Raw genomic sequence first — 12,739 nt, 5'->3', positions numbered from 1 at the left:
TAAAAGTTGATTTTAGAAGGAACAAATGTGTCATATCTGACATGCGTTTTTATTTAAGCATCTAGCCCTTTTTTAAATCCTGACAAGGAATGTGCTACTTGGAGTTAAGCATTAAATAGTTTCATTGCTCTTTATTGTCAAAAACCCTCCAGTCCTCCTCTCTCTGGCCTACTATAACTTTTAGCAGCTGCTAAATGCAGTGAAAGTATGTAAGTGACCAGACAGTATGTTGTAGACCTGCCCTATGTGAATTCCCTTTCTACATTTTTTTTTTTTTTTTTTTTTTTGGAGCATTATGTTGTCACAGTTATGATAAGTCAAGCTAGCTTGAAGCTACATAGATGATGTAAAATTTGTCAAGTATTAAAATTTTGTAATAATCTTTATTTATATAGCAACATCGTAGTTTATAGCACTTTACAAATCACAGAGGACATATACAAATAAAATACTTCATTAGGCTACATTCACACGATACCGTACGGTGGGCATACATCGGCGCTGTGGAGAGGAGCAAGGGATGAGCGCAGCTCACCCCCGCCCCTCTCCATAGGAATATACAGTGCACGGCGCCATATTATGTAGAAATATAGGACATGTCCCATCTTTCTATGGGCTACGGAGCAGTACGGTGGCGCACGTGTGATGCACCGTACCGCTCCCGTACAGGGCCGTGAGCCCATAGAAGTGTATGGGGGACGTATATACCCCGTATATACACCGACCGTATATAAGTCCCCCATATGTTTGTGTGAACGTAGCCTTACAGAGTACAAACGGTCAAATGAAACAATAGGAGCACGGGTTGGGCGTTAGACTGAGATAAGAGAGGAGAGGTAGGGAGGTGCAGTCTTATGCAGAGCTTTGTGGATGAGGGTTATTGTTTTAAACTGTATTCGGAAGGCGACGTCCAACCACTACAGTGACTCGCGCAGACTGGAGGCATCCATGTAGCGTTTGGTCTGAAAGATCATGTAACTCATGTACTACAGTACTTACATATTTCCAGTGAAACTATTCCTACACCCATTTCAAAAGAGACACCCCTTTGTTGAGCCATTTGTTTGACATTAAGCCCCATCCCTTTTTGGGGCATACATTGCTAGCATGATAAATGTGGTTGCAGAATTCTAGCATGTATAGCTCAGTAAATCTCTAGTCCTCTATTATTTGTATCTTGTTACTTCTTCTCCTTTCATGCTTCTTGTTGCAGTACATTATTAATTATAGTTTACTATGTTATTAATTATAATATTAATCCATAATATTTTTTCCATTGTGTGATTTCCTTCGATCTTTTAAAGGTAAAATAAAATATTCAGAAAGAATATATGATGCCTGCATGGATGCCTTTGACTGCCTTCCATTGGCTGCTCTGATGAACCAACAGTTCCTGTGTGTACATGGTGGCTTATCTCCAGAAATCAACACTTTAGATGACATTAGAAAAGTAAGTGCCTACAAAAAGAAAAAAATCCTGTTTTCCAATAAAGTTGTCTATAAACTCTACTTTGACACATGGAGATATATCATTAACAATGCTTTGTTAAAGGAAACCAACCACCTAAAAAACATTGAAAAACCTATTAATCCTCACCACCGCTCCTTTTCACCTTGATCCCAGCAATTTGTCGCTAGTTTTGACACGTGGGGATCACCTAGAAAAGAAAGATATACAGTACAGACCAGAAGTTTGGACACACCTTTTCATTCAAAGAGTTTTCTGTATTTTCCTGACTATATAAAAATTGTAGATTCACTCTAAAGGCATCAAAACTATAAATTAACACGTGTGGCATAATATACTTAACAAAAAAGTGTCTTGTATGTCCTATACTCTAGGTTTTTCAAAGTAGCCACCTTTTGCTTTGATTTCTGCTTTGCACACTCTTGGCATTCTCCTAATGAGCTTAAAGAAGTAGTCACCCAAAATGGTCTTCCAACAGGTTACCACAGCAAGATGCTGTGGTAAACATGCTAGTTCAGTATACCTTCAATTTTGAATACATCCCCAACAATGTCACCAGCAAAGCATCCCCACACCATCACACCTCCTCCTCTTTGCTTCATGGTAGGAACCAGGCATATAGAGTACATTCGTTCACCTTTTCTTCGCCGCACAAAGACACGGTGGTTGGAACCAAAGATCTCAAATTTGGACTCATCAGACCAAAGCCCAGATTTCACTGGTCTAATATCCATTTCTTGTTTTCTTTAGCCCAAACAAGTTTTACCATGAAGGCTGCTGCACACAGTTGTTGTAGAGATGTGTCTGCTGCTAGACCTCTGTGTGGCATTGACCTGGTCTCTAATCTGAGCTGCTGCTAACCTGTGATTTCTGATGTTGGTGACTCAGATGAACTTCACAGCAGAGGTGACTCTTGAATACCAAACAAAGATAACCCAATCCTCAATGTAAAGCTCCTATTACCAATCAGAGACATGCAATACCAATGGAAGTATATAGGATACCCAAATGACTAACTAGTAAGTACGTAATTCCAAACTTAATCCATGAAAAACAATATAACTTTATTTAATCGGCCATCAAAAACATACGGTTAAAAACAGACTTAAAAATCACAAAAAGTGTGGCGGTGGTCACTCAAGAGTATTACAGTACATAATAAATACATTCCAAATACTAAACAGACAAAAGTATGCACAAAAAAAGGGCTGTAACCAATTGTATTACCCACCAGGGTGTAGTATGTAGCCACAAGATGGGTGAAAGCGTAAAGCTGACCACCGCCACAGCACCCCACTTATGTGGCTAGTATGCCTGAGAGGTAGTATTAGAAGTACAATATGGCGGTTGGGTCACAGATTTTTATGATACGGGCTTGCCCATTTATATTACAGGGGGATATTGTGCAGGGGGCATCCCCCCCTAGCCCATTGAGCCCATTAATTGGGCCATTGTTCAAATCCATCATTTTATTTTGTGCTAAGTATTCTAATTCACGTTTCTTTTTCCATTCACTGGGTATAATTTGTCTTTTGTTATAGACCATGTGTATATACTGGTACTGGGATTATATGCTAACACATTTAAATATTAATAATATTTCCTACAGTGCACCATATATATTATCACATGGCACTTAGCTATTTGTCACGTTCTCTAGCACTTTTGTGTGAGCACACTCTAATAGGTGACACATCACCATTTCACACAGTTTATGTCCTTTGCACCACAGCACAAATTCCCCAAATTTGCACATTTTTGCACAATAATTTTGTCCCACATTTCACTTCCCCTCCCCTCCTTTATTTTGCACTTTTGCACTTGCACTCAGCACTTTAATCAATCCCGATGCCGTTCCTGACCTCAAAGTTCTTTTTTATATAAGTTCATATATATGCAATAATTTTTGACGAAGGTCCTAATATTTATTAGGATTTATTTCATAATACCAGTTATGTCATTACACATTTTCAAAATTCTTTTCACATACAATTACATATTTTGGCACCAATAATGGGTACCCTAATCCACACACACTATTTAGATCCAAACACTATGAAGCAATTGGCACTTTACTTATAACTCCATTCAAATGAATTTAACAATGGCTTTCTACTCATTAATGCACTTTCTTAGTTTAATGTTTTAATTAAGGTTAAATGTTGGCTCTAAAAAATTCAAAAATCTAATGTGAGTGGCCGTTACTATCTATTTTGTATGCATACTTACTTTAACTATCAGTCCTTATGGCTTTCCCACACTTGTGCCAGCATCCAACATGGTGGTGTGATGCGCATCATTTCGGCGCATGCGCACGCCTTGAGGGTGGCGCTGGACTTCCGTGTCACGATGACGCGCAATGCATGCGCGCCTTTCGTCTCCCGGAACATGGCCCCGCCCCCTGGTGTGTGTATGGAGACCGCGATGATGCGCTGGCATACACACCTGCTGGCCCTATTACATCAGGCACGCCGCATTTTCATTGGACCCCAGGTACTGAGAATTTTGGTTCACCATATATATACTAGGCACTCACCCTGCCACAGCACACCCCCTAGAGGAAGCGACGGCGAAACGCGCGTCAAAAAGAAAAAAAAAAAAATTGCAGAGGTGACTCTTGGTCTTCCTTTCCTGGGGTGGTCCTCGTGTGAGCCAGTTTCTTTGTAGTGCTTGATGGTTTTTGCAACTGCACTTGGAGACACTTTCAAAGTTTTCACAATTTTTTGGACTGAATGACCGTCATTTCTTAAAGTAATGATGGCAACTCATTTTTCTTTACGTAGCTGTTTTTTTTCTAGCCATAGTAAGGACTATCAGCTGTGTATCCACCTGACTTCTGCACAGCACAACTGGTGGTCCCAACCCCATTTATAAGGCAAGAAATCCCACTTATTAAACCTGACAGGGCACACCTATGATGTGAAAACCTTTTCATGTGACTACCTTTTGAAGCTCATCAAGAGAATGCCTAGAGTGTTCAAAGCAGCAATCAAAGCAAAATGTGGCTACTTTGTAGAACCTACAATATAAGACATATTTTCAGTTGTTTCACACTTTTATGTTAAGCATAAAATTCCACATCTACAATCTGAATCTACAATTTTTATAGTCATGAAAATACAGAAAACTCTAATTGAGAAGGTGTGTCCAAACTTTTGAGCACGGGTATAAGATGTACAGCTCTCCGGGCTGCTGATTATGCACGCCCTCACCAGCGTCCTCTCCCATGCTGGGAGCATGGAAGAGTGAGGTGACGTCACAGCATGCTGGGAGAGGGAAGTGCGAGGACATGCATAATTAGCCGCCTGAAGTGCTGGACATCTTGTACCCGTTTTTTGTGCTGCTTATTATAATTTTTCTTTTCTCAAGATTATATTTTTTAAGGTGGTTGGTTTCCTTTCACAATAAGAGATGACTATTTTAAAAAAGCAAGAACATCATCCTGCAATTAATTTGCCTACATGTGTAAATATCCACAAATCCTCTGCCTTACTCCACCCTGCCTTGATGTTAACAGATAACATTCTGGCTGCCCTTAGGTGGAGCTGCACCTAGGTGTAAGTAACAGGTGGTCCCACAGTAAAATCCAATTTTTCTTTTTCAAAGGAGAGATGCCAAGGAAATGTTTTATCCATGGCCATCTTCCTTCTAAAATGCTGCTTATGAGCACGAAAAACTTTCCAGTGCCCCTCCTTTCTCTCCTGTTCCCTATGCACTCCCCCCACTTCCCTCTGTCTGCTCTAATCTCAGAGCTGCACACAGTGGGGGGGGGGGTGCACTGCACAGTGTAACAGTCTGTTAAGCTGCAGCATTGAGGAGCTCTGGTAACACACCCAGAGACCTTCTAACTCATTAGCATAATTTTAAAAGTTGATTTTAGAAGGAAAGAGCCCATGGATTAAAAATTTAAGAAGATTACCATAGTCACAGTGCTTGATTAGGATTCTATATATCCTTTAACAGTTTGACAGTAACAAAAGCTTATTTTGTATGGATAACGTTTTATGTATTTGCAACACCCCTGCCAACGCATAGTTGTGAATAGCGCCCTCCCCATGTCAGGAGCTGTTAGGGAGATTGATCACCCCTCTAGGAAGTTTGTAGAATTTAGGATACTGTTTAATTGCAGCTGTAGGTACTGCCTGGCAAGGCAACAGTTAATTGTAATTTGTAATTGTCCAACAATGTTTCCATAACACAAGCTGGAAGGTGATTGGAGAGGTGCTACCACCTGACCAGGGGAGTATATAAACCCCTGCTGGGTGAGAGCACATGGTCTTAGCCTTAGCAGTCCGTCCCTAGCCAGATCAAGAGTCTGCAGACAGAACCAGGTCTGTCTGCCACAGCCAAGATCCTAATTCCACGAACTTCTAGTGCCTCAGGCCTACTGCCTAGCACCCAGGGCAAGTTCGGAGACTTAAGCCCAGAACTGCAGCTCCTTCACCCGGACTCCGTTCCATCTGCACCAGCCCAGCCTACATCTACTATCAGGCTGCGTGTAACCTTCCTGTGGACCAGCTCTCCATGACTCTTCCAGCTTGAGGATCTGCTGTTCAATTGTTTTTGGGCCGTTGCCTGCTTTTCAATAAAGAACTGTAAGTTAATTTGCACAACGTTGCCTCCGTCTGATCCTGAATATGGCTGCTTACCACCACGGGCTTCCCCATCCATCACCCAGGGACTCCTACAACAGACACCTCAGGGGTTGCCCCAGGGAGAACCTGGGGCAACAGCCTCTCCCTCCATATTTCTTGCACACACCACCTGCTTTAGCCCTGCCAGGCTGTAGGTCAGCCCTTTGGTCCCAATACCAAACACCGTGACCACAGCGTGCCCAAGGCCTCACTAGCCAGCCACTCTGGTATTTTGGGCCCCGGCTGCCTCTATGTCCCAAGAAAAGGCTAGGCCCCGGTGGGGGATGTTGCATATTGACAATAAGTCAACAAGGAGTCCAGTGTATGTAAATGAGCTTCAGCTCTCTTTCTGTGTATAGGGAGAAATCTCTCTGTCAGCAACCAAATATTAAAGAATCAGCATATTTATGTTGAAATCATAAACTGCGCCCCAGAAATGCAGTCTTCAATCATCCGAACCCACTGGGTTGTTCATGGAAATATCCGTCACGCATACAGTTTCCGTCTTATTATTCAATGCTTAATTGCATAATTGCTAGGAGTCATTAACTTTTTTTGATGCAATATGCGGTGGCTAATAAGTCTGTCCGTGGTTTTCTGAAACACAATCTGCATATTTATCAACACATTATTTCATTCTCGCGTCTTTCAGTTACAAAACCATGAATAATTTACCAGCCTAAAATAAGTTTGGAATTCTAGCTCAGTATTGCATATTTTATGATACACATTTGAAGCTGAATCTCTGAATGCATCTTTCTAATGAAAGTTTTCTTCTTTTTAATTGAACGTCAAGGCGATGAAATATCACTTCATTCCCCTCAAATAATATTAAGCCCTGGGCTAAAATTTCACTGTTTCATCGTTGAATTATTTAGGTTTTATTTTACTTCCTGACTGGATTAGCCAGCTTGATAGACGCATAAATCAATGTGACAAGTCAGCTGCAACTTATTCTTAGGAAAGGTTTTCCTGAGGATTGCAGTGTCGTTTCGTGCACGGAATTAAAAACACGTCAGAAATTGGAGTTTGATGGCCTTTTGCTTTGGATAAAAAAAACTTAGCATTGCAAATGTGGAAAACCTTCTTCAGTATTCCCTTGTAGTCCGAGTATGTCAAAAAGGAAGGGATAGGAGCTGACCAATCCAAATTATGATCCATTGAAGAGTGCCTGAAGAAGCATTGGGATACATTCAGACCTCATTATTGCTCTTCATTGTAAGGACACTTTCTAAGGATATGTGTCCTTGCAACAGAGTGCTTGAACGTGTCCCAGTGTATGCACTTACAGCAGGATGCAAAATACTGTTCCTCCACATCCCCTCTGAAAGCCAGAGGAGGAGTTAACATCAGCAATAGCAAGTGATTGGCTGCTGCCAATGTTTCCCCTAGTGATGTAGGTATCCTTATATGGAGACCTCCTTGAAGCTACGCTCAGGAGAGACCAGGGTGAATGCAATATTTTGCATCCGTCCCCCATAGGCTCTTATGGCCTCCGCTGACCGAACACATCGCTCTCTAGAAGGGAGCTGGATTGGAAGATTCCGCTAGCTGCTATTTTTCATCCTGTGTTTTACTGTATGTGACAAGTACTGGACAGACTTCTACACAAAGAGCTTTCCTGCCATATAAGTTGTGAATAAGGTGTGAATGTAGCCAGGGCCGGCGCTATGGGTAGGCAAAGGTGGCAATTGCCCAGGGCCCCCAGGGAGAAAGGGGAGAATCTCTTCTTTCAAATGAATCTTGAATTTTGTTTCTAGGTGCCATGGATCCAGAGATATTCAGGTTTAAAGTGAGAATATCAGGTGCCATTTTTATATATAAATATCACTTCCGACGGCAGTTTAACAGTTAATATCTCAGTTTTTCTGCATTTTAGAAACACAAATGTAGATTCATATAAAAGAGGAGACTCTCTTCTTTCATAGGAAAAAAGAAGTGAGGCTCTATGAGTCACAGAACCAGAGATACAGCCCCCTGAAGTGTCTCCCCCTCTTCAGATTCTTAGCCACCAGGCTGCAGGGAGCATTTGCTGCACACAGGAGCTGCTGCACCTCACAGATACTGGAAATATTCACTTTATATGTTACTAGTACTACATTTTGAGAAGGGATAATATCAACTAATATTCATGTTTTTAACCCTTCTCTATGCAAATCTAAGAACACACTTTGGGCCACATGTATCAATCGTTTTTTTTCTGTTGTTTTTGCGCCTTTTCATTCAGGCGCACCATTTTTTGTGCCATTTTTGCGACTAAATGCCAAATTAGCTGCACAGCAAAAATACCCAGCTTTCCCTCATTTATCCTAGCAATCCAGATGTTTTGATGCGCCTAATCATATTCATCACTTGCGACTTTTCATTTAGGCGCAAAAACGGGCGCAAAAACACTCCAGCCCGGAGCTGGCGTTAACTGAGAAGAAAGCACTGAGCCCCTTTGCAGAACAGCTCATTTCTAGCAGAAAAGCTCATCCAGACACTGCAGACACTAAAACAGATCATACAGACATGAGATACTCTGCAGACACTAGTACAGATAATACAGTCATTAGATACTCTGCAGACAGGAGCTACAGACTCTATTTACACTTCATCACCTTCTATTTACAAAACATTCTGCAGAATCCTGAGCTCAAAGCAAGAGAGAAGAGAACGTTACACAATGTTGCACATAGTACTGACAAGTGTCCCCCATGTCATTCTGCACAGTATCACCAGTGTTTCTGAGGGGGATACTGTGCAGAATTACAGGGGTGCAGCAGGAGACCAGCACTGGGGGATCCCCTCCAGGAGAAGCCCCTGCTGAGGAGGTCACTGGGTGCTGGGTGTCACACACCTGGGTGCTGCTGTGAGTTATCTTCATTCTGGGCTGTGGGAGAAGCAGAGAGGAGCTTGTAGCAGGATCACATGTAAGTGCCCGAATCTAACATTGCGCCTAAACTGCGACCAGAACATGCCCATAAAGTTATATGTAACACCAAAAACACACACATGTCCTGGTATAAAGTTTTTATTTCCCATCATCCTCCATTATTTACACCTATGTTATGACATTCTCACTTTCATTCTTATGAAGCGCGGAGGGTTCTGTTATTGTGATTATACAATGGCGCACATCTAAACGTGACTTTTATTATCTCATTAGAGGGGTTTATGTATATATAGTTATTTATTTGGGTTACCATTGTGTAAGGAACAGACAATGATACATCTGTGTGTTCCCTTTGCTGCATATTTTGGTGAATATACACATGTGGGGTCTGTATGCTCTCCTCACATCTGTTTTAGGAAAGTAGATTTTCTTTATATAAGTATTCTGGATTTTTGAATTTTGAATGTTAATTGCCAAATGCATCGCCTGGTTGTCTGCTTTCAAAATTCTATAGGTTTTATGGCGCCTTTACTTTTTATTCTGTTTTATTGATATATTTTGCAGGTTGTGACTGTCTAAAAATGTCTAGCTTAAAAGCAGATATCTAGTTATTACAGTTTTAGTGATATTATGTGGATTTATTTATGTGAACATATCAATAGGGCACATTTGTGAACTCTACAAATGTCCATGTATTACATTTAGGAGATGTGAAGGTAAACATTTTCTGTTTGGATCAAATTTTTTGCCATCAAGGTCAAATTTTAAGTATTTTTAATAAAATGTTTCAATTTGAATCAAAATTGCATGAAGGCGCCTATGTCTATAAAATCTTTGATGCAATTTTGAAAATGGGGCAAGTGTCTGCTTTCAGAAAATATCGGTCCCCCTCCCCAATGGGCCTCACAGTCTAATCAACCTACCAGTAATTTTTTGGAGTGTAGGAGGAAACCGGAGGACCCGGAGGAAACCCACGCAGACACAGAGAGAACATACAAAATCTTTGCAGATGTTGACCAGCGCTGCAAGGCTGTAGTGCTAAACACGGAGCCACCATGCTGCCCATAAATCTCCCTATCATCTATCTCCTATAAAATTCTCCCATATTACAGTTTGTTTTACCATACTAAAGGAGCCTCTGGCTGACTGTGACTGGTCATAAAATAGTTTTATTTTGGGGCCCCACTTTTAGTTTTGCCCAGGGCCCCACTTTGTCTAGAACCGGCCCTGAATGTAGCCTTACACAACCGCTTTCACATATGAAAGGATTTCATGCTATCATACATTTAGCAGACTCTGTTGGAAAAATGGAGAAAGGAGTCATATAGAGAAGTCACCAGAAACTATGGGGATTATCAGAAGGCTGTACAAGTTGCATGAGTCGTAATCCAGCCGTTTTTCATCTGAGATTACATGATGTGGGCACAGGTCATATATGATGTCTGCTTGATGTATACTCCAGAATACATTGCATGTTAGCCATATCTTTAATTTGCCAGACGTAAGCCAAATAAGTGTTCTCTGTGCACCATATATATCAGAAATAGGGTGTAGAATATTAGTCACATAACACTCTATGGCATCTGTCACAGTCCTCTGCTGGATTTCTACCATTGAATAACATGTTCTCTGTCTTCTAGTATAAGGCGATTTTACTATGACCATGTCTATTTTAAAAATTTGACAAATGGAATTAAAAATTGTTGTTTTTCTTCTCTCAGTTAGATCGCTTTAAAGAACCCCCTGCATATGGACCCATGTGTGATATTTTGTGGTCAGATCCCCTGGAAGACTTTGGGAATGAGAAGAGCCAAGAACATTTCACTCACAACACAGTTAGAGGGTGCTCTTATTTTTACAGGTAAGTAGGTTAGAATGGTATTGACATGACTGAGTTACATATAATCTCATATCATTATCTTTCATGTTACAGATTTTAATTCCAGTGAACTGCTCTCACAGTTCAGTTATTGAGATAACTTAACCCTTTAGCGCAATATGACATACATGTACGTCGGGAAATGCGTTCAGTTGCCGCATCCCGAGGTACATGTACGTCACAGCGATCGCCCCAGCTCAGTGCTTGTGTGACTAATGTGACAGTTGTGCGACTGTTTAACCCCATAGATGCCGCATATTGTGTATATTACCTTGAACCAGTGATCACTTGTTCATGTCCCACCCTGGGACAAAGTAAAACAGTGAAAAAAAAGTTAAAAAAAATAAATCAATCAATCAATAAAGATCCCCTAATGCCCCATTACCAATAAAAATCACATTTTACATTAAAAAAGTGACAATCACCACAAAACACAACATATTGGGTATCGCGACGTCCGTAACAACGTATAGAATAAGATGAAATTGATACTGAATCAGAATGGTCAACGCCGTAAAAATATATATTTTTTTAAAACATAAAAGTAACATCTACCCTGACATGATTCCAATAAAAGTACAGCTTGTTCTGCAAAAAACAAAACCTAAGTCAGCTCCGTATATGAAAAAATAAAAATGTTATGCCTTTTTTAGATCATGGTGATGCAAAAACAAGCACATTTCTCAACAAATGAGTTTTATATTCTGCAAAACAAGGTAACCATAAGAAAGGTATATAAATCAGGTATCGCTGTAATCGTGGTGACCTATAGAATAAAGAGAACTGATTATTTTTATGGTACAGTGAAAGGCCTACAAAGAAAAAAAAACTAAAAACCCTAAACCAAAATTAATGATTTTATTATCCCCACCAAGAAAGAGTTAAAGGGCACCTACCACCACAAATCTACCTATAAAGGTAGATTGGGTGGTAGGTGGATCATTGGGACGTGAGGATAGCCCTTTTAAGGGCTAATCCTCACGTCCCTGCACTTTTTTGAGAACTTTAATTTGATATTTATTCAAATGTACTTATGTGGCTACCGGGGCGTGGAGTAGCCGCTTATGAGATTACACGAGGCGGCTACTCCACGCCCCGGTAGCCACTTTACTCCTCCTACTCACCCATCTTCGGCGCGCAGCTCCGCGTAGCTGCGCGCCCTCGTCCGGCGAGCCTGCCGTCTGCGCATGCGCAGAAGAGCAGGCCCGCGCCTGCGCGGTCACAACTCCGAAACAGGCGCGGGCCTGCTCTTCTGCGCATGCGCAGACGGCAGGCTCGCCGGACGAGGGCGCGCAGCTACGCGGAGCTGCGCGCCGAAGATGGGTGAGTAGGAGGAGTAAAGTGGCTACCGGGGCGTGGAGTAGCCGCCTCGTGTAATCTCATAAGCGGCTACTCCACGCCCCGGTAGCCACATAAGTACATTTGAATAAATATCAAATTAAAGTTCTCAAAAAAGTGCAGGGACGTGAGGATTAGCCCTTAAAAGGGCTATCCTCACGTCCCAATGATCCACCTACCACCCAATCTACCTTTATAGGTAGATTTGTGGTGGTAGGTTCCCTTTAATACCATCTCTTCAATTAGCTATTTAACCCTCTTAAGTGATGCACCTGAAAAGCAGTTATCATCCTGGAAAAAATAAGCCCCCATATGTCCACATTACAAAAAAAAAATAAACATTTTATAGCCTTTAATATGTGACATTGCAGATCTGCTCTGGATGGTGCCTCCTTCCTTTTCTGTGCCTGGCTATGCGCCCATACAGCAGTTTACCACCACATATGGGGGTATCTGCATAATCAGGAGAAATTGGGTATCAAACTTTATGGAGAGTTTTATCATTTAATCAGTTGTGAATTTTTAAATTTTGGCCCAAAATTAAT

The 12,739-nt window shown here is 41.3% G+C and overlaps 1 protein-coding gene across 3 annotated transcripts in view; it reads left to right on the top strand.

The window, feature by feature from the left end:
- Positions 1-12,739, top strand: part of PPP3CA (protein phosphatase 3 catalytic subunit alpha) — a 148,934-nt gene that overhangs the window by 90,199 nt on the left and 45,996 nt on the right. For all 3 annotated transcript variants that reach the window (XM_072118508.1, XM_072118498.1, XM_072118516.1), the window contains exons 5-6: positions 1,305-1,450; positions 10,699-10,838. In XM_072118508.1, coding sequence (XP_071974609.1) covers positions 1,305-1,450; positions 10,699-10,838 — 286 coding nt within the window. The remainder of the gene's footprint in view (positions 1-1,304; positions 1,451-10,698; positions 10,839-12,739) is intronic.

This window comes from Engystomops pustulosus, chromosome 1 (genome assembly GCF_040894005.1).
Source record: "Engystomops pustulosus chromosome 1, aEngPut4.maternal, whole genome shotgun sequence".
NCBI lineage: Eukaryota > Metazoa > Chordata > Amphibia > Anura > Leptodactylidae > Engystomops > Engystomops pustulosus.
The sequence above is the reverse complement of the archived record's forward strand: the minus strand, read 5'-3'. Positions and strand labels throughout refer to the sequence as shown.